At 42.7% G+C, this 20,429-nt stretch overlaps 1 protein-coding gene across 1 annotated transcript; it reads right to left on the bottom strand.

The window, feature by feature from the left end:
* Nucleotides 1–1,406: 1,406 nt before the first annotated feature.
* On the bottom strand, nt 1,407–20,427 carry LOC138800802 (FAST kinase domain-containing protein 1, mitochondrial-like). Its single transcript, XM_069982848.1, has 15 exons — nt 20,127–20,427; nt 17,578–18,074; nt 17,410–17,478; nt 15,644–15,769; nt 14,534–14,932; nt 12,940–13,050; nt 11,948–12,079; nt 9,957–10,446; nt 8,851–8,965; nt 6,542–6,670; nt 5,384–5,515; nt 4,564–4,677; nt 3,636–3,777; nt 2,479–2,593; nt 1,407–1,539 (listed from the first exon to the last, which is right to left on the bottom strand). Exons 2-15 carry the CDS (start codon nt 17,910–17,912, stop codon nt 1,447–1,449), a joined length of 2,502 nt encoding a protein of 833 aa, XP_069838949.1. The 5' UTR covers nt 17,913–18,074; nt 20,127–20,427; the 3' UTR covers nt 1,407–1,446.
* Nucleotides 20,428–20,429: the final 2 nt, after the last annotated feature.

The following is a 20,429-nucleotide window of genomic DNA, read 5'->3' as shown; positions in this document are numbered from 1 at the left end:
GGCTGCAGCGAGCGGGTGAGTGCGGGGGGGGGCTGCTCGGAGGATCGCTGATCGTCCGGGCAGCCCATAGGATATAGCAGCGTCTGCTGCCGACGCTCCTATTCAATGGAGCGACGGCAGCAGATCGCTGCTATATCAGTCGCTTGTTTTTCCACATGTTGAAAAACAGGCGACTGCAACGATCAGCCGACACGAACGATGTCGGCTGATCGTTGCACTCTATTCCACGGGACGATTATCGTCCGTAGCGGCCGATATCGGCCGAATACGGACGATAATCGTTCCGTGGAATAGGGCTTTGAGCCTGTCTTCCCCCTGATTGCCACATTGTGGCTAAAAGGTAAATCAAGGCTTCTCTGTTATCTGTTTGCCATAATCATTATCCATTAGCCATTAAGTGGCAGCAGGTTGGTTGTGAGTGTAACTCCTTCCCAGATGTTTCTTTCCTTTCTTTTTACATAGCACTTTGCAAACTCCGCACATCAATACCCCCCTCATGCCATTACCAGTAATCACACTGGAAGTCACAGTGCAGCCTGTTCAGTCCAGTGCGCCTTCATGAGCAGCATGTGATAACATAGCAGAGAGGAGTATGTGCTGTCCTGTGACTGCCCAACAACTGAGGGCGCAGTCACACATTCCGTAATTCCCATCTTTGCTACAGACCGGAATTCTGAATCCTGGCATTATTATTCATTATGATGCCAGGAGCTCAAGACTGTTTAAATATTCGCACTACTGTACTGACGCAGAGTGTCAGTACAGTAGCACAGAGAGTTAAACAGAGTTTGGACCTGCAGGATGAAGGACCGTAGGACCTGAGTAACAGAGGCGAGTATATTTCAGTACAATCAATGTATGTTTTTTTTCCTTTTAATACCCGGATAAGGCTGGGTTCACACTACGTTTTTGCAATCCGTTTTTCTCATCCGTTTTTGCAGAGAAAAAAAAAACGGATGGAAAAAACGGATGCATTTCTGTGCATCCATTTTTCCATTACAAAAAAAAAAAAACTGATCTAAACGCATCCGTTTTTTTAACTTTCTTTTGTGTACGTTAAAAAAGGATGCGTTTTGATACTTTTATTATAATGGAAAATTGGATCAAAACGGATGCACACAGATGCATCCGTTTTTTCCCATCAGTTGTTCATCCGTTTTTGTTTTTTTTTTGCAAAAACGGATGAAGAGACGGATTGCAAAATCGTAGTGTGAACCCAGCCTAACCTCCTTCAAGTCACAGAAATGTCTACAACACTTCTTTATCACTATGTAAACCATAGACTAGCTTAATCAGGCCCATGTGTGATGTTGCTTTCAGCCATATCTCTCTATATATAGAAATAAAAATAAAAACTTTATTATTTGACTCATTCTGCTCCTTCAGTCACCACATACACACAAATATGCATAAAAAAAATAGTTTATTTACAATGTATGAATCATGTTACAGTTCATTGGCAAAAATCTTCTTCCTGAGGTAGTTAATCCAGGAGTCCTTTGTACCTAGTTCCATTGAATTCCATTCAAAACTAGGAATCTGGAAGGCAGGAAAAAAAAAAAAAAACATGTAGAAGGAATACTTATACTGGGAATCATTAGGATTGCTGCTGGGCAGTGAATGGTCTCTGTCTATATAGTGACTGGTCTATATCTGATCAAAGTTAAAGGAGTACTTATCAGCTGCTGTTTGTCCTGCGGGAAGTGTTGTATTCTCTCCAGTTTGGAGAGCAGGAGAGGTTTTATAAGGGAATTTTCTACTGTTCTGGACAGTTCCTGACATGGACAGAGGTGGCTGCAGAGAGCACTGTGTCAGACTGGAAAGAATACCATTTCCTGCAGGACACACAGCAGCTGATAAGTACGGGAAAACTTGAGACTTTTTAATAAATTAAAAAACTCTGGCACTTTCTGGTACCAGTTGATTTGAAAGAAAAAAATTAATGAACCCCTTTAATGAAAATAAAATAAATTTTTTTTATAAAAGATAAAAATGTATACAGTGAGGATGGTCCGAACCTGCCGAGGTTCAGGTTCGTATGAACCCGAACTCTCGGCAATGATTCCCGCTGTCTGTGCAGCGGGTGGATACAGCGGGAGGACCGCCTGGAAAACTGGGATACAGCCTATGGCTATGGCTGTATCCCAGTTTTCCAGGCGGTCCTCCGGCAGACAGCGGGAATCATTGCCGAGCGGGCAGACAGCGGGAATCATTGCCGAGAGTTCGGGTTCGTACAAAGCCGAACCTCGGCAGGTTCTGACCATCCCATCTATACAGTATTTACTTTTTTTCTAAATTCATGCATATCCCTGTGGATAGGAGTCCTGCACATTTTATTACCAGTACCAAATTGAATGCTGGGCCCCATAACTTCACCTGGTCTGCCTCTATGGTATGTACACCCTTCACATAACATTACCAAGTCATGATACTCAACCTCAATGATTCTAAAACTGAAGACATCAATCTGTAACAAACCTGTACTACATAGTAACCCAGAATCTCCAAATGTCTCTTCTTCATGGCATATAATCCCTTGATCTTGGAAGAGTTTCTGCAAAATGCCACTGGATTAAGAAACTCAATGGCGACTCTATAATAATGAAGGAAATAACATGTGTTAATATACAATGTGCTTTCAAGTGTTACTGTCACTTTAAAGTCGGGTTCTAGGGTAAGTTTAAGGAGCCTGACTACTACAATGAGACAAGTGTTTCTCTCGCTTCTATCTAACAATTATTGTGCATCTGATCAACAAAGGTCTGACTGATCAACACTTTTGACATGTCTCTAGGACATTTGTCACTGGGTTTATGCTGCCTTAAATGAGGGCAGCATAAATTAGTGCCAGAAATGCTGAACAGAGCGGTGTATTACTGACATCATTCTGTTCAGCCGTTCTCCTAATATGCAGGAGAATAGGATTCTTGCCACACCTCTCCCCCCGCCCTCCAGCTGTTGATTGACAGATGACTTACACAGCATGGATAGATAATTGCCAATCAGCAGCTAGTGGGCGGAGTTTTCTGCTTCTCTTGAATATCCAGGACTACTGAGCTCAGGCACATAATGGAGAGGACTACTTATTGTCCATGTTATTCAGGAGAAAATCTCTGGATCAGCTGCATAAAACAATGTAAGTGATCCATCATTCTGTTCAGCTTCTCTGTCACTAGTTTATGCTACCCTGAGATAGGACACCAAAAACCTACTGACAGAGTCTCTTTAAAGTTTTTTGTGACCTGTAAACTTTAAAGAAATGGAAGTATGAAAGAGAGAATAAAACAGTGATATGCCTAATACTAGTATAAGACATGTAATACACTGAAATAAATGGGGGATATAGAAAGCTCCAAACAGAGTTGTACTAGGATCTAGCAGCACACATCTACACACAGAAGTAAGAAGACTAGAGATGAGCAAACCTGAGCGTGCGCATTTGATTACCGGTGGCTGCAGAAGTTGGATGCAGCCCTAGGGGGTCCTGGAAAACATGGATACAGCCATAGGCTCCTATAGATTCATGTTTACCAGGTTTAGGGCTTAGGGCTGCTTTTAACGTCTTCAGCCACCGATAATCAAATGCTGCAAGCTCACACTCACTCATCTCTATTCAAGACTCCACAGTCACTTACCTCTGGGCTCCTTGTGGCAAAGACTTGTTATCCAATATCTGACTGTCCAGGCCCCACTGTACTTCCGCCATGTTAGAGGAAAGCTTGTTCTCATCCACATACGCAATAGGCTTTTTATTTTTGTTCAGTAGGCACTCAAAGTCTAGAGGATCCAACCATCAAAGTGTTAGAACTGATAGCCTCAGGTCTGGCTTATTGATCCCTTAGTAATCACCTATGATTGTCAGGATATAGCTGTGTGTGGCCATATAGTCCCCCTACCCCCTTAACCCCCCGTATACCATAATATGGGACACTGAAATTACCTGCATGGGGGACAAGGGTCGGCGCACACATACTAGTTTTTACATGCAGTTATGTAGTTCAAAACCAGGAACAGATCATATATGGAGAAGACATGTATAAAGAAAAGACTGAGACTTCTCTTCAAATCCAGTCCTGGCTTTGTATTTGATAATTGCATTTAATAACCCTTATATTGTCATCACACCCTTAAAGGAGAAGTCCGACCAGACCCATTTTTTTAGCAAGTCCTAAAGGGGGACTGGTGGCTGCATACCTCCGCTCCGGAGTCCCTGCTTAGACCAGGAAACGGCTGGGGACTCATGGACCAGAGCGGCAGGATGCGGCCACCAGCACTGGAGCGGGGGAGGTAAGAAAACATGATTTCTTTTACCCGCCACCCCCCCCCCCCCCCCACCCTTTAGAACATGCTAAAAAAATTGGGTCTGGTCGGACTTCTCCTTTAAGGGGTAAATACAGCATTTGAAAATAGATTTCTAAACTAGAAAGCGAAATTTTGAAATAAAAAATATTTAATACTTTGACATATCTGATTAAGTACAGGCAGAATATGTAATATAAAATGTTAGGTCATATTTATGTAAAAATAAATAAATAAAAATAAGAAAACGTATCAGACTCTTACCTACTGTATAGTAATATGGAGTGGTTACAAACATCTTGGCATAATTGATTCCTCCAAGGAGATCTCCCAGAAATAGGTGGATCTGATGATATATGGATCTTTTGTTGTTTGTATCTGGCAAAAAATAAATACTAAGAAATATAATTTGCAAACTGCCTTGTATTTGCCCTTCCTCCCCATCTACAGCCAGCTCTCCATGTATGCTCTCCCCACTGTCCACATCTGCCATGTATAACTCTCTCTCCCTGCCTGCTGCTATCTGAGGGAAGGGGGGCAGAAAACCCATCTGAAAGAGCTTTCCCATCTCGGTCAGATGATTATTGACTATGGCAGGAAATGTTAAATAAAGACTATGTGGAGAATGAACAGTACGGAAAATTCATTACAACCACACAAATGTCTCTACCTCATGATTGATAATATAGAGTATCCAAATCCTGACCTAGTACTGATTATATATACTCCACTGAACCATAACAAATCCCAGGACTATCAGTCAGGATTGTATATCTCTGCCCTGTACATTAGTCAGGGCCCTGGTATGTATATGTGCGGCTTAGGTTCCATCCATCATATACAGATCAAATTTCAGACAAGGCCTAAAAATATCTTCTTAGCCGCTGTAAGAGATTAGAGGGAAATAGTCAACCTTTTATTCCCCTTGAAGCCACTCTCTTGTATTGCAGTTCAGAGTCATTCACTTCACTAGGGATGAACTACAATAAAAGTCATGAACAAGAGTGGGACTGGGCATGGGTGAAAAAAAAAAAAGCTAACCATCCACCTAAATTATCATTATAGAAGAAAAGCAGCAGCACACCTCTTTGCTTCATCTGCCGGCAGTATTCTTCATGGAACCACGGGACTTGGTATTCGGGGCACTCGAGGCAGACGGCTCGATTTAGCTGCATCAGGCGCACTCGTATCTTGGCGCTTCTGTCAGGTGGAAAGGCTATAAGCAATAAAAACAGTGAAAGAAGATGAATAAATCCTACTCCGCCAATGCAAGCTGTAAAGGATGGGAAGGGTTAGCATTAGAGGTGAGCAAACTTTGAGCACGTTATCCATGTTTTCCAGAACTCCTTAGGGCTGCATCCCACTTCAGCAGCCAGTGCTAATCGAATGCCGCACACTTAGGGCCCTATTACACGGGACGGAAACATCATTAAATCGTTCGAATTTAAACGATAATCGTTCTGTGTAATTGCGGGCAATAATTGAAAAATCGTTCGTATGTCGTTGATCGTTGATTTAGATCTGAACCTAAAATTAGCATTAATCGTTCGCTGTAATTCCACATTCATTCGCTCAAGTTCGGCATTTGTTCGCTAGAATCGTTCAGTGTAATTGCACATTGTTCATTGTTTTGCTGGGATCAGATGGAGTAAACGATCATAATAACGATCGCAACAACGATCATAGTAACGATCGTTCTGTGTAATATGGTGAACGATTTCTGGTTAACAAACAATCTTGTTTGCTATCGTTTATCGTTTATCGTTAGTCGTTAAAAATTGCTTTGTGTAATAGGACCCTTCGGTTTGGATCCAACTCTAGTTAGGACGCCTTAACCTGCCAATAGATTCCCTTTAATAAATCTCCCCCATATGACTAGTATAATGAATGACCAATGTGGAAATTAAAAGGGAACTATGAGCAGGTTAGACAAATCTCACCTGCTGATAGCTCTTTACTGTGCATGGGGCGCTGAGGATGAAGGTATGTCTCTTACTGTTATCCTCTGCACGTCCCCATGCAGTAGTGTAATCCTGCATCTGGACGGGCATGTGGAGCACCGAGGGCGGGGCTACTCCCCAAAGTACCGATCTGGATGGACGGACCACCCCTTATAATGATTATCAGTGAAGCAGGCCAGCCAGGGGCGGTTAGATTCGGCTAAACTGCTGATAGTTCCCATTTATAGAGGTGAAGTGGATTTGCCTATGTGTGATGAATAAGAGGAACCCATCAGACTTACTATCAAGTTCAGAATCCAATTTGCTTAGGAAACCAATGTTGAAAATGAATTTGATCAGCTCTGCAGGAAAATATTGTGCAACGGCAAGTGTGAATGCCACCAGGACCATGAGATGGGGAGGGAAGGAATCTGCAAGAGGAAACAAGACAAACACAAGTAGAAGCTTAAAGGAATTGTCCATTCTCTTATACCCTGTATGGCCGGAATGGGGAAGCCTTGGCCCCTTCAGCTGTTACAAAACTACAGTTCCCATTTGTCCAGGCATGATGGGAATTGTAGTTTTGCAACAGCTTGAGGTCAGAAGGTTCCCCATCCCAGCTATAAGGGAATTAATTAAAGTGGAGTTCTCTATTCAGGACCCTCATCTCTTGGCTAAAGTGGAGAGTGGTAATAAAAAGTGTCACTTGCTCTGGGGGACCTGTCCTGTCCTACATTACACATACAACCCATTGATTAGAATGGACACTTTGTAATCAGCCTCTTGTCAAGGGGTCCTTCTAAAAAGGCAAAATTGTTTAAAGTAGAGAACTCGCTTAAAGATTTATCCTCAAAAAGGATACACTTACACCAACCTTACCTTATAATACATAAAGTCATCAGTTTCCATGCCCTCCCACAATGCACTGCACTACTCATCTGCTTCATCACATTTATGAAAAGACTACCAAACTATCATGACTGTGGGATGTTGGATGCAAAAAGTAGGAGTAATACTCTACATGAAAAAAAGGAAGTTTCTTAAACTTTTCTGAATTACTTTTCCCTGATCTTTTAGGCTATGTTCATGTAAACAACGGCCGTTGTTTTAACTATAAATTGCATGTTTTCTATGGACAACGGCCACAAATAATTGACATAAGCATTATTTCGACAGCCGCAGCAAACAACCGCCGTTGTTCAAACATTGTGTGAGAGGACAGACGTTGTTTGCATTGACTTCAATGCAAATTGTTGCAATTTGAAAAGAATGACCGTTCTTTTCATAAAAAGTACTTTGTGTGAACATAGCCCTATTCAGCAAGTGTTGAAGTTGAGCATTTGGTATGAAGTATGAGAGGCTAATCCAGCCGATTCCTCTAGGCAAATTCCATTCATTTTAAGTCTCCGCTCCAATCTGTGGGAAGCCGCCAATGCAGATTCCACTGATTCTTATACGAACACAACAGTGTTTATTATAAGTCTATAGGGTCGATCAGCCATCGGTGTTTGTCGCCTCAAAGATCCAGCAGAACTTTGCAGTTTCCATTCTAAACAGAAGCCACAAAATGAATGTGCACAGATCCATATGGAATGTGTGATACAGAATTAGGCTATGTTCACATAACATATTTTTTCGTATTTCTACGGACGTTGTTGCCGATTGCAACTTCTGTAGTTAATACGAAAAAATTTGGCTTGCTGTCTATGGGGTCCCGGCCGGAGCGTATACACATAGTATATGTTCCGGCCGGGACCCCTAGCGGCGCTGCAAACAACTGACATGTCAGTTTTTTGCGGCCGCAGGAAACCCTGTCAGTGCACCCTATGAAGCGAACGGCTGCAGCCGCAAGTTTCTTAGTGTGCTGTGGTGAGTTCTGATGCGGGCACGCACAGATGCGCCCGCATCAGAACTCTGCGGCGTGAAAGATCATCCGGCCGCTACTGCAGTACCGGCTGGGATGATCTTTTTAGAGACCGGACGCTCCGTGACCCGGCCAAGTCACAGAACGGCCAGTCTCTTAAGGCATGTGAACATGGCCTTAGAACGTCCAGTCTCACTAAAGATCATCCTGGCCAGTACTGCCGAGTTCTGATGCGAGCGCATCCGTGCGCGCCCGCATCAAAACTCCCCACTGCACATGGAGCATGCGGCCGGAACAGCTCGCTCCATAGTGAGCACTGACAGGGTCTTCTGCGGCCGCTATTCAATAAATAGCGGCCACAGAAAACTGACACATCAGTTGTTTGCGGCGCTGCTAGAGATCCTGGCCGGCGCATATACTATGTGTGTACGCTCCGGTTGGGGTTCCAGAGACGGCAAGGTACCATATTTTCGTATTAATCACGCCTTACCTTATGAAAATATACGTTGTGTGAACATGGCATTACTGTACATTCACACAAAATCTGCACTATACATGTGAATAAGGCTTTCAAAACCTCAAATTAAGACAATAGGAAAACAGGCTTGCACTGGGTGAAACCCGCTGTATAAACAGTTCACTCTTTAGCTATCGGTGAAGTAATGATCCCAGGAGAGGAGCCCGACCACATCTGACTGTATACAGAACGATCAATGAAACAGCATTGATCACATATTGTTCACTTACTTAAATTAGAGAGAATATGCTGAATGCACACATTAAAGAACTTTTCTTCTTGTGGGAGATCGTAGTTCAGATTGGCAAAGGCGTATAAGATTCTGTTCAGGTCAGTGGGATGAATCTAAGAAAAAAAAGCATTATTGCTACATCATGAAAAAAAATGTTTTGTACCATGAAGTACATCGCTTTAAGATTTTTACATCAATAGACTTTCACCGCTGTGGGAATGTTGATGCCGGGGTCCCTTTTTTTGAACTGTGGCCCTGTTCCTGCGCACGGTGCCGGTCTATTCCCGGCCTGAAACAGTCAGCCCCCAGTGGGATGTTCTGCCCTTCCCTCTGTGACGTGGCCCCATTAAAATCAATGGAGCCTTGTCACAGAGGGGAGGGGAGATAAGAAGTGCTGTATATACAAACAACCCAGAATTATTATTTAGTAGATGTGAGAGCCGACTGACCATCAAACATGGTGTAAGGTAAAACTGGCTCAGTTGCCCCTAGCAACCAGATTCCACTTTTCATTCCTCACAGACTCTTTGGAAAATGAAAGGTGGAATCTGATTAGTTGCTAGGGGCAACTGAGCCAGTTTCACTTTACACCATGTTTGATAAATCTCCCCCTATATGTCTATGGAGCTTGTCTCGGAAAGGACAGCAAGCCTAGGAGTGAAGAGCATAAGCACGTGCTTCTCCTGGCTGCTCTTGTCACACTTAGTTTGGGTTTTGCAGCTCAGTTTTACTGAAGTAAATGGAGCCGAATTGTAATACCACACACAACCTAATGACAAGGGTGGCGCTGGTTGTGCAAGAAAGAAGCTGTGTTTTTTCTAACTCTGGATAACTTGTTTAAGATCATCTGCTGGGAAGAGTCTGGAGGCGGCCATATACATTATGTATGTACATTATGTGTATCAATACTAATATCAGGCACTTTCTATTGTCTTAGCAATGGGGTCCCCCAACTACATCTGCTTGTCTATGGCGGCCCTGGCAGCGATTTATGAATAAGGAAACATTTTTTTAGGTTGGAATAACTGACCATTCTGGTACGTTGTGATCTGAAACTACTTTATATAATATATGGAAAACTCTATATATATATGCGGCTTCTACCTTTGTAATATTCTCCATGGTGACTTCTGCAATCCTGTCCAGCACCGGAGGACACAGGGTATTACAGTAACTAATAACCAGCGCCAAAAATGGTGCGTTGCTCCAGGTGACCTGGTGCAGCAGGCGCTGGCAGGTGTGCAGGATGTCGTCTATCAACATGTTCTGCAGCCACTGCCCGTTCATCATGTACGTCAGTTCATTCAGGAGGTTATCAATGTTGTCCATGTTTCTGATCCTCTCCAGTCCGTGTCTGCTCACTTTATGGAGGAGTTTCTCATAGAGGCCGGATTTATTCTGCCTGGACACCTGTACCGGCTGTAACCACCGGATGACGCTGTTGGCGATGCTGTTCAGGTCACTGAGGTCACACTGGGGAATGACGGCGTCTATCTTCTCCAGGATGGCCTCATCCACTTTTGTAAGGGTCAGCAATGACAGGGATCTGGTCATCATAACCACAACGGTGGGAATATAACACGTCCTCATAAAGCTATGGGAATGAAGCAAATCAGAATCCATAAATATACAGAGTATATATATATATATATATATATATATATATATATATATAGATAGATAGAGAGAGAGAGAGAGAGAGAGAGAGAGAGAGAAAAAGAGAGAGAGAGAGAGAGAGAAACCAAAATGGCCGCTTTATGTGCGGATTCATGAGAAGGGAAAATCACATTGTCAGATCTGATATTCTGAATTCTAGAAACGCTGCGTGAGAAACTATATGGAAGCTGTATAAACGACCATCATTCAACTTTTCCTGAAATGTATGATGAAGAAAATGATTTTTTTATAGTTACATGATTTTGCATTATACCTTCTGCGGGGGTAAAAACAATAAAAAAAAAAACTGACACCGCTCCTGGTCCCACTGCTCAGCACTTTCTGGTCTTATGGTGCGTTCACACAGACAGATTTATCTGACAGATTTTTGAAGCCAAAGCCAGAAATGGATTTGAAAAGAGGAGAAATCTCAGTCTTTCCTTTATGACCTGTTCTCTGTTTATACCCTGTTCCTGGCTTTGGCTTCTAAAATCTGTCAAATAAATCTCTCTGTGTAAACACACCAAAAGTCTTGACACACGGATGTGCTCAGCCAATCACAGGGAGGCTGCAGCTGTTGCCAGTGTTTGGCCATGTGGGTACTTTCTCGTGTCAAGACTGAGACCATGAAGTCCTCCCTGGATGTTCCGAACAATGGCAGCCACTGCATCTAGGGATATTCATGTCCACTGCCATGGACATTCTGAGGAGCTCTATGGCTACCTATTTAGATCTGGTAGTATAGCCTGGCTTACGCAAGTTTTACTGGTGGCTCATGCAAGTTAAATAATGTATTGCAGTGTATTGTGGAAGCAAACAAATAATCACATGTACAAGCCTCCTATGGAGGAAAAAAAAATATTGAAAAATATATTAAAAAGATCCCCCAATACAAATTTTCATCAACCCACTTTAAAATAAATATTAATCACAAGAAGTTATCAGTATGTCCCATTTACCCCAAAATGGTACCAAAGAAAAAAAAGACAGCCCCCACACAGCATTGTAGATGAAAAGGGAGGGGGTGACAATTGTGGAAAAAATAAGGAGGATGAGGGGTTAAAGAAGTTTGCTGGGACTACAAAACTGAAGGCCTAGCATTGTAGGATCAATAATCAGAGGGGATCCAATAGGGCCCCCTTTGTTACCAAAGGTAGCTCTATATACCTAATAGGGGCTGTGCCTAGCATGACAGCTCGGAGAAACTCAGTTCTAGTCAATTGAAACGGCTTAGGCTGTAATACCCAGGACAGCCACTACTCAAAGTATGGAGCTGTGGCTGGCAAACCTGCACCGCGGCTCCTCCAATCAGCTGATCAGTAGGTGTGCCAACAGTCAAATTATGAAAAACTAGATAATATTTATACCACTAAGAAAACAATTTTATTTCCACCACCTGCTCGACCCCATTACCCATCATGCCTCCCAGTCCCACTTACGCAGTCAGACGTTTCTGTAAATCGGCAAACAGCTGATAATTCTGGCAGGGCAGGCACACCAGGGCATCTGTTATTTTACATAAATACAGTCGCTGGTACTGATCCAGATTTTCCTGGATAGCTGAGCAGATTCTAAACAGAAAGAAAGAGGAAGACAGGACCATAGCAACACACACTTCTCTATGTACATATCATCAAGAGGGATGTGGATACGGAGCTTTAGCTTTGGCTGTCCAGGCATAATCGGAGTTGTATTTTTGCAACAGCTGGAGAGCCAAGGTTCCCCACCCCTGGCCTACAGAGACTCCAACAGTGTGAACAAAGCCTAAAAGTGGAGAATCCCTCGAACTTATACCAAAGGCAAAACTATTCAACCACCAATCTCCAGCTCAAGAAAGAAAAATATCACTGTAACTGAGAGGAAGTAGACATTGCTATTCAACCCATATTCAGGTCAAAACCTCAAAAATAAAGACACTAGTGAGGCATAAAGTGAATTTCTACTTATTAATACCCTGCTTTATAGGTCTAGCATTCAACGCAGATTCATTTCTTTGTAACGTTATATTTATAGCAGACAGAGTTCCATTTTGAAACTCCAAATCCTCTGCATAGACATACTGATAGAATTCTGACTGCCTGCAGCCTCCACTAGGGGGAGCTTATGAGCTAGCCACATATGATTTATACTTCTACTGTTGACTGATCCTGCTAAATATGTGACACTAATTTAATAGAGTGCATTCTCACTTTCAGGATTTAGATGCAGCTTTTTCAGTTCAAAGCCAGGATTATATGTAACCCTTTTTTTGACCAGGCTGCTTTACATGCCCACAGACCATGCTGGACTGTCTGGATATCTAGAACTACTTGGTGACTGTCTATAGACAAAATAGAAGTCTCAGCCATTTCTTTATACATATCCTCCATTATTATAAAAAAAAAAACTGCATCAGAAAACCTGAACATGCGAACACACCCTAAAAACTTACTTCTGAATAAGCATCGGATTTTTACATTCTTCTTCTGCCATGGTCTCCAGGATATACACCAAACTGATATGATGGATCTTATCTGCCAGAATGACAAGGTCGTCTTCAAGTCTGGGAACACATGAAAACAACATAAAGGTCATTTCTTTAACAGTACATAGTTAACATGTGACGACAACAGAGAAAAATGTATTTATTTATTTTATATTTTCTGCTGCTTTTGACAATTTTTATAAGCAACTTTAAGGAATTATAAATAAATCAACGGGGTACTCCGGAAGAAATAAAATGTTTTAAAATCTATTTTTAATATACTCTCCAGTCTTTAAAGGAGAGTTTTTAATATGTTATTACTTATGGAAAGTTAGACAAGTTTTTAATGTACATTAATTATGGGAAATGCACATAGGGCATAGGGCTATTTCCCTTAGTTTAGTAGATCATAGAGTGTTAGAATTCTCTCAGAAAACGGGACGTCACAAACCAGGGTTTAATTCCAATGGAGTGTCCAGCAGGGGGCGCTCTATATGTAGAAGCCTATGGCACTGTATTGTTTCTATGGATGTCTATGTAAAGTATTGGAATAGAATGTACAGTGTGCTTTATTGATTGAATACATCTATGGAATACTTTGGGGAGCAAGTGTCGTTGCTCCCCAAAGTATTCCATAAGTGTATTCAATCAGTACATTAGGAGGGCACAGAGCAGGGAGGGAGAGAGGTGCCTGTGCATCTTCCTCCCCCCTCCCTCCCTGGGGGGAGTAGTACCAGGGCCGACCTCCATCACCAGTAAGCCCGCCGATCATCTACTATGAGCAGATGATGGGAGGAGTAGTACAGTATATATGTGGCAGCAGCACCGAGCAGGGAGGGAGGGGGTAGGTAGATGCACAGGCACCTCTATCCCTTCCTGCTCGGTGCCCTCCAAATGTACTGATTGAATACATTTATGGAATACTTGGGGAGCAAGGACACTTGCTCCGTAAAAGTATTCCATTAATTTATTCAATCAACAAAGCGCACTGTACATTCCATTCCATTACTTTACATAGACATCCATAGAAACAATATAGTGCCATAGAGTTCTACATATAGAGCGCCCCCTGCTGGACTGTACTGGAATTACACCCTGGTTCGTGACGTCACGTTTTCTGAGAGAATTCTAACACTCCATGATCTACTAAATTAAGGCAAATAGCCCTATATGTGCATTTCCCATAATTAATGTACATGAGAAACTTGTCTAACTTTCCATAAGTAATAACATATTAAAAAATACTTTTGGCCAGAGTTGTCCTTTAAGTACAAATGATGTATTCTTCCCAGTCTGACACAGTGCTCTCTGCTGCCACCTCTGTCCATATTAGGAACTGTCCAGAGCAGCAGCAAATCCCCATAGAAAACCTCTCCTGCTCTGGACAGTTCCTGTCATGGACAGAGGTGGCAGCAGAGAGCATTGTGCCAGACTGGAAAGAAAACACTACTTCCTGCAGGACATACAGCAGCTGATTTTATAACTTTGCGTTTGCGTCTCCCTATGAGTTATCTGCAGCTCTTAGCATGATTTACAGCTGACAGAATAAGGAACCACTTACCTATTTCTAGTCTCCTGGGAGGCCATTGGGAATAAGGCACAAAATATTTTCCCGAAATGCTCAGCATCATTCCATAGGTTTGCTAATTCCAGCAGAGACGCCTTTGCCATCACCAGAAATTCATGCTGCCGGAAGGCCGTCTGCCGGTACAGACTGGTAGCAATGCACATGGTGTCTGTGCTCATCTTCTTGATGTCCCGCACAAATATCTGGTTGCATTTATCTAAGAGCGGCTGGTAGTCATACTTCATAAGGAAGAGGAACTGGACAATCCTGCGCACACTCTGCACGTCTACGTTACTGCTCCTCTCTAGTAAGGACTCTGCCTTTTCTATCAGACGATGCTGCAGCCTGGTAGAGATGACAGGGAACGTTTTGACCATAAGACTGGACAGGATTCTGGAGAAGTAAGAAATGAGTGAAATGAATGCGTTGTTCCTACCATTTTCAATAATGCCCAGTATCATATTTATAAAGCTTAAAGGGGCACTCCAGCAATTTTCCCTTCATTTTTTTTTTAAATCAACTGGTGTCAGAAATTTATATAGATTTGTAAATTACTTGTATTCAAAAATCTCAAGTCTTCCAGTATTTATCAGCTGCTGTACATCCTGCAGGAAGTGGTATATTCTTTCCAATCTGACACAGTGCTCTCTGCTGCCCCCTCTGTCCATGTCAGGAACTGTCCAGAGCACTAGTAAATACCCATAGAGAACCTCTCCTGCTTTTGACAGTTCCTAATAAAGAGAGAGGTGGCAGCAGAGAGCGCTGTGTCAGTCTGGAAAGAATACACCACTTCCTGCAGGACATACGGCAGCTGATAAGTAACGTAAAACTTGCGATTTTTTTTTTTAATACAATTTACAAATCTATATACATTTTTGACACCAGTTGATTGAAAAGAAAAAACATTTACCAGAGTTCTCCTTTGAAGTAAAAAGATCTTTACTCCCCAGATCCCTACAGGAGACGAACACTTTAAACTAATAATAGAGCTCATCCTGCGCAGCATGTCAGTAGTGAAGCACAAAACCGAGGACTTCTCCTGATTCTATCTAGCAATCTGTGAGGATCCCGGATTAACTGGAGTAACTCCACCTTCACGCTTACCTGACGTTCTGTATGTTGTTCAGATTCATATTCATGGCGTTGGCTATCTGCCCCATAAGTGGACTGGTGCCCAGATCAATTTTGTCCACACAAACTGAAAATTTGGAAAGCGTCTCGGATTCAAACCTAAAAAAGGTGAAAACATCAAATCTATGCCGTTATACTTTAAACTATAATAAATAAAAAAAGCAATAAAAGAATTTTTGTTTTGGTGAGGTCTTTTCTTATTTTCCATTGTACTATCTATATCTAATCCTGATATCTTGCTGTTTTCATTCTCCACACTTGGCCTAAAACTAAGCTGAGACTTCCTGTTCTGTCCAGATCTTTGTCAAGCAGTCTAGTACATTTATTCAAAGATGGCAGGGAGATGGGTGTTCTTCTACTAAGGCCGTTTTTCTGTTTGGCAGAGTTGGAGCAGAAAGTGGAAATTCAGCCCCAATAACTTTTACATGATTTCCCTAGTGGAATCCACCCAAAGAATTGACAAGTCAATCGTTTGGGCGGAAAGCAGATCTGTGAACATTTCTGCCGTGCGAACAACAGAGCGGAAATCCCATTAAACACAATGGGATATTGTTCCGTACGGGCAGACTGTCAAGTGGAATACGCATAAAATTATGCGTGGATTCCGCTTGAAATTCCTCGCCTGTTCCTCAGTGTGAACATACCCTCTGCCTGTGGAGAAATAAACAACAATGGTAATTTGGAACCTGGAATACTGACCGTCTGTGTTGTAATAGCTGCTAATATAAAGGACAGAGCTGCACACGATTAGAGTCATCAATAAATGATTGCAAACAAGCTTTTTTACGAACGACCTGAACTCATTCGCCATAATACACTGGACCATAGTCGCTAGTAACAATCAATCACAATAACGATAACTGGTATACTCTAGTATACGAACCATCGTAATAACAAACAAATGATGTGTACATACGGCATAAGATTTGCGAACAATTTACAATGATTTAATGCAAAAGCTCAAAAGATGCGATCAATTACACATCAACAAATTTTCCTTAGTCCTTTGATCGGAGAGATTATTGCTTAAATTCGAACGATATAACGATTTTTCGTCTGCTAATCTTTCCCTGTCGTAACTGTGTTGATATTAATAGCTGTTGCTCAAAACTCATCGTCCCCCTCCCTGTAGAATGACCTCTGCAAAGGTCACTGAGCATGCCCAGAAGCCTTTCTCATTCAACTGTATGGGACAGGTCCCATCTGTTGTAGTCTACCGTCCATGCTACCGTCCATGGGGTTTGCTGTAAAGCATCTCTCTAAATGCTCCTAAAACAGATTAGGCAAGATCACCGTAGGAGACGTTCTCTATATACTTACAATGGAGCACATGTCCTGCAACAAGACAGGGAGTGAAGATCTCCAATGTGCGCTTCTACTAACTATATCTAATGATTAGAGATGAGCGAACCTGGAGCATGCTCAAGTCGATCCGAACCCGAACTTTCGGCATTTGATTAGCGGTGGCTGCTGAAGTTGGATAAAGCCCTAAGGCTATGTGGAAATCATGGATATAGTCATTGGCTGTATCCATGTTTTCCAGACAACCTTAGAGCTTTATCCAAGTTCAGCAGCCCCAGCTAATCAAATACCGAACGATCGGGTTCAGATCGACTTGAACCCGAACCCGATGCGCTCATCTCTAGAAATGATCAGTGAGGGTCTCAGCGTTAAGATATGCCAAAGGTTTTTTCGGTGACAGAAACGTTTTTAGTGAGTGAGTATTATACCCAGCTTACTTTTCCAGCCTTCTCCAGCCTTCCACTAGAAGCTGCTGCACCAAGGAGTCATGGGCTTCCACATTAAACCTTAAAATATAAGATGAGACAATAGTGAGATATAAGAGCAGAGTAACGTCTATCACATATGGTATGGTGCAGGGCTATAACAACGGCCGTACAGATTACCTTATTATCGCATACAACGTGTCCACTAAGGTGGTGTCATTCATAAAGTCTATTTTATTTTCCGCCAGGATCCGGAGAGCAATAAATTCCGGGTGACTACGTACGGCCTCAAAATTTAGGCACGCGCTGGGTTTCTCCTTCTGAATCTCCCACAATGTGTTGATAGCGCACCCCACGTGCTGCACCGTGAGCTTAGACTTATGAATCCCGACAAGCTGAAAGATCTGGAACTGATTGGTGCAGGTCATCAGCTGATCCAGAAGCGGATCAGAACTTACACTACGCACCTGAAACAAGCGCAGCGAAAGGGGCAATGCCCTCCCCCAGCGGAACATGTCTGGCCTAGGGGAGAGGACCTTCACAAATGGAGAGAATCAGAAGAGTTCTGCATGGTTCCCTGCACCATCCTCTTGGAAAATCAATATCCCTTTCTCCCAATAAGATCATGTTATTTTAGGAGGCGATTACACGTTCTGATGGTATATGACCATAGCCATCTGTAAAAGAAAAGAAAATCAAGTGAAACATTTGTATTTGGCAAACATGTCAATTCACATAAATTTTCAGAATAAGCTGTTGTGTGGGTACATAAAGGGAGCTGCGCTATTGCTGGACATTACAGAACTCTTTTACGATGTCCCCAAGGTAATTGATAAAGACTAACATTTATGATGTCTACCATACACAGAAGATGAGGCTCCGGCTCTCCTACATTTCTATAACACACTCTGAAAAGCAGCAGCATGGAGGACATTACTCAGCAGTGCTGATCAGTCTAAACTGCAAATCAAGCACTGTGGTGAGGTCTAATGCTAACAGTAAGCATGTGGCCTTTCTCTGCAGTCTCCAACCTGTCAGTGTATTATGGAAGGCCATTGATTTGAAGTAACGTGTAAATGAAGATTAGGCTCCTGCTCTCCTACATTTCTATATCACACTCTGAAAGCAGTAACATGGGGGACATTAATGAGCAGTGCTGATCAGTCTAAACTACAAATTATGCAATGTGGTGAGATCTAACGCTAAGAAGTATGTCCTAGGTAATGGATAAAGACTGGCATTTATGATGTCTCTCTTTACACAGAAGATAAGCCTCCTCCTCCCCTATAATCTTTAAAGTGACTGTACTACCAAGCCCAGGCTGAAGTACTGGAGGCGGGCCGACCCACTCTTAGTGGGAGGAAACTCCCGCCCCTCTATGATAGGGTTCCATTGATTCTAATGGGAGTCACGTCATGGAGGGGCTGGGGTTTCTTCCCACTAAGGGTGGATCGGCCTGCCTCCAGTGCTTCAGCCTGGGCTTGGTGGTACAGTCACTTTAAACACACTCTGGAAATAAGCAGCATGGACATTACTGAGCAGTGCTGAATAGTCTAAACTGAAAATCAAGCACTGTGGTGAGGGATAATTCTAACAGTAAGCATGTGGCCTTTCTCTGTAGTCTCCAAACTGTCAGTGCATTATGGAAGGCCATTGATTTGAAGTAACGTGTAAATGCTGGAGTTACAACCAATGTGTTTCCCACAGATTGTTAAAGCGAAGGGTGATCACTAGGAACACACTGTGCCACTATGCTTCCATCCAACGTGGTTGGCCCTCTCAGTCAATGACTAGTTATGGTGGCGTATCAAAAGTGTAATGTCTTTATCCAATTCAACAAGCAGTGATATATTGTGATCTGAGTTTCAACAAACTGTTCACAACTCACTGGCCAAGTAACACAATAGTATAATTAATATATATATATTGAACACAAACTGTAGAAAAAAAATGAGTTCACTTACAGTCAGCTTTCATTTAAAGGTATTGTCCAGTGAAAATCTCAAGTCTTCCCATACTTATTAGCTGCTGTATGTCCTGCAGGAAATGTTTTATTTTCAGTCTGACACAGTGCTCTCTGCTGACATCTCTGGCTAAGGGCGGGTTCACACTACGGAATTCTCGCGGACAATGTTCGCGGAATTCCGTCAGCTGTCCGCCCGCACATCTGGGCGCCTTTCCGTCGGCCCCATAGACACCATTCTATGGGCCGGCGTATTCCGCTATACGCTGAAAGAAGTGACATGACACTTCTTTCAGCGGATCGCGGAATACGCCGGCCCATAGAATGGTGTCTATGGAGCCGGCGGAAAAGCACGTGCCCGTGCGGGCGGACAGCTGACGGAATTCCGCTGACATTTTCCGCGAGAATTCCGTAGTGTGAACCCGCCCTTAGACTGTCTTGGTTTTCTATGAATCCCCATAGAAAACCTCTTCTGCTCTGGACAGTTCTTGTCTCGGCCAGAGATGCCAGCAGAGAGCACTGTGTCAGTCTGAACATAAAACAACACTTCCTGCAGGACATACAGCAGCTGATAAGTATGGGAAGACAATAAGGTAAATTACAAATCTATGTCACTTTCTGATATCAGTTGATTAAAAAAAAAAAAAAAAGATTTTCCCTGGACAACCCCTTTAAACTAGCAGCACAACAGCACAGGTCACAGCAATAACAAGAATAGTCATTAAGAAAAATATCCGCAGATATCAAGCACATAAGACAGGCTTACACTGAAGGTGATGCTGACAATATATTAGTTCCTGGTTGTAGAGGACAACTCAAACTCCTGTACCAGTCTCCAAGACATGTGTCAGTCTCATTCCGAGTCGCACATTTCCTGTCGCGCAACTGACGTCATCCTGAAAGCCTTGCATAACGCCACGGCTCATCGCGCAGCAACACAGCAGGTTTGGTTGAAGGTTAGAACAACCTAACCCTGAGACGTCACTTTGGGTCTCGCGAGAGAGAAGAAAAAAAAAAGTAACCAGGTCACAGTCGCAACCAGTCGATGTCCGATTCCCAGGTTATGTTT

The sequence above is a fragment of the Dendropsophus ebraccatus genome, chromosome 9 (assembly GCF_027789765.1).
Source record: "Dendropsophus ebraccatus isolate aDenEbr1 chromosome 9, aDenEbr1.pat, whole genome shotgun sequence".
NCBI lineage: Eukaryota > Metazoa > Chordata > Amphibia > Anura > Hylidae > Dendropsophus > Dendropsophus ebraccatus.
This window is presented reverse-complemented; position numbering and strand designations above follow the sequence as displayed.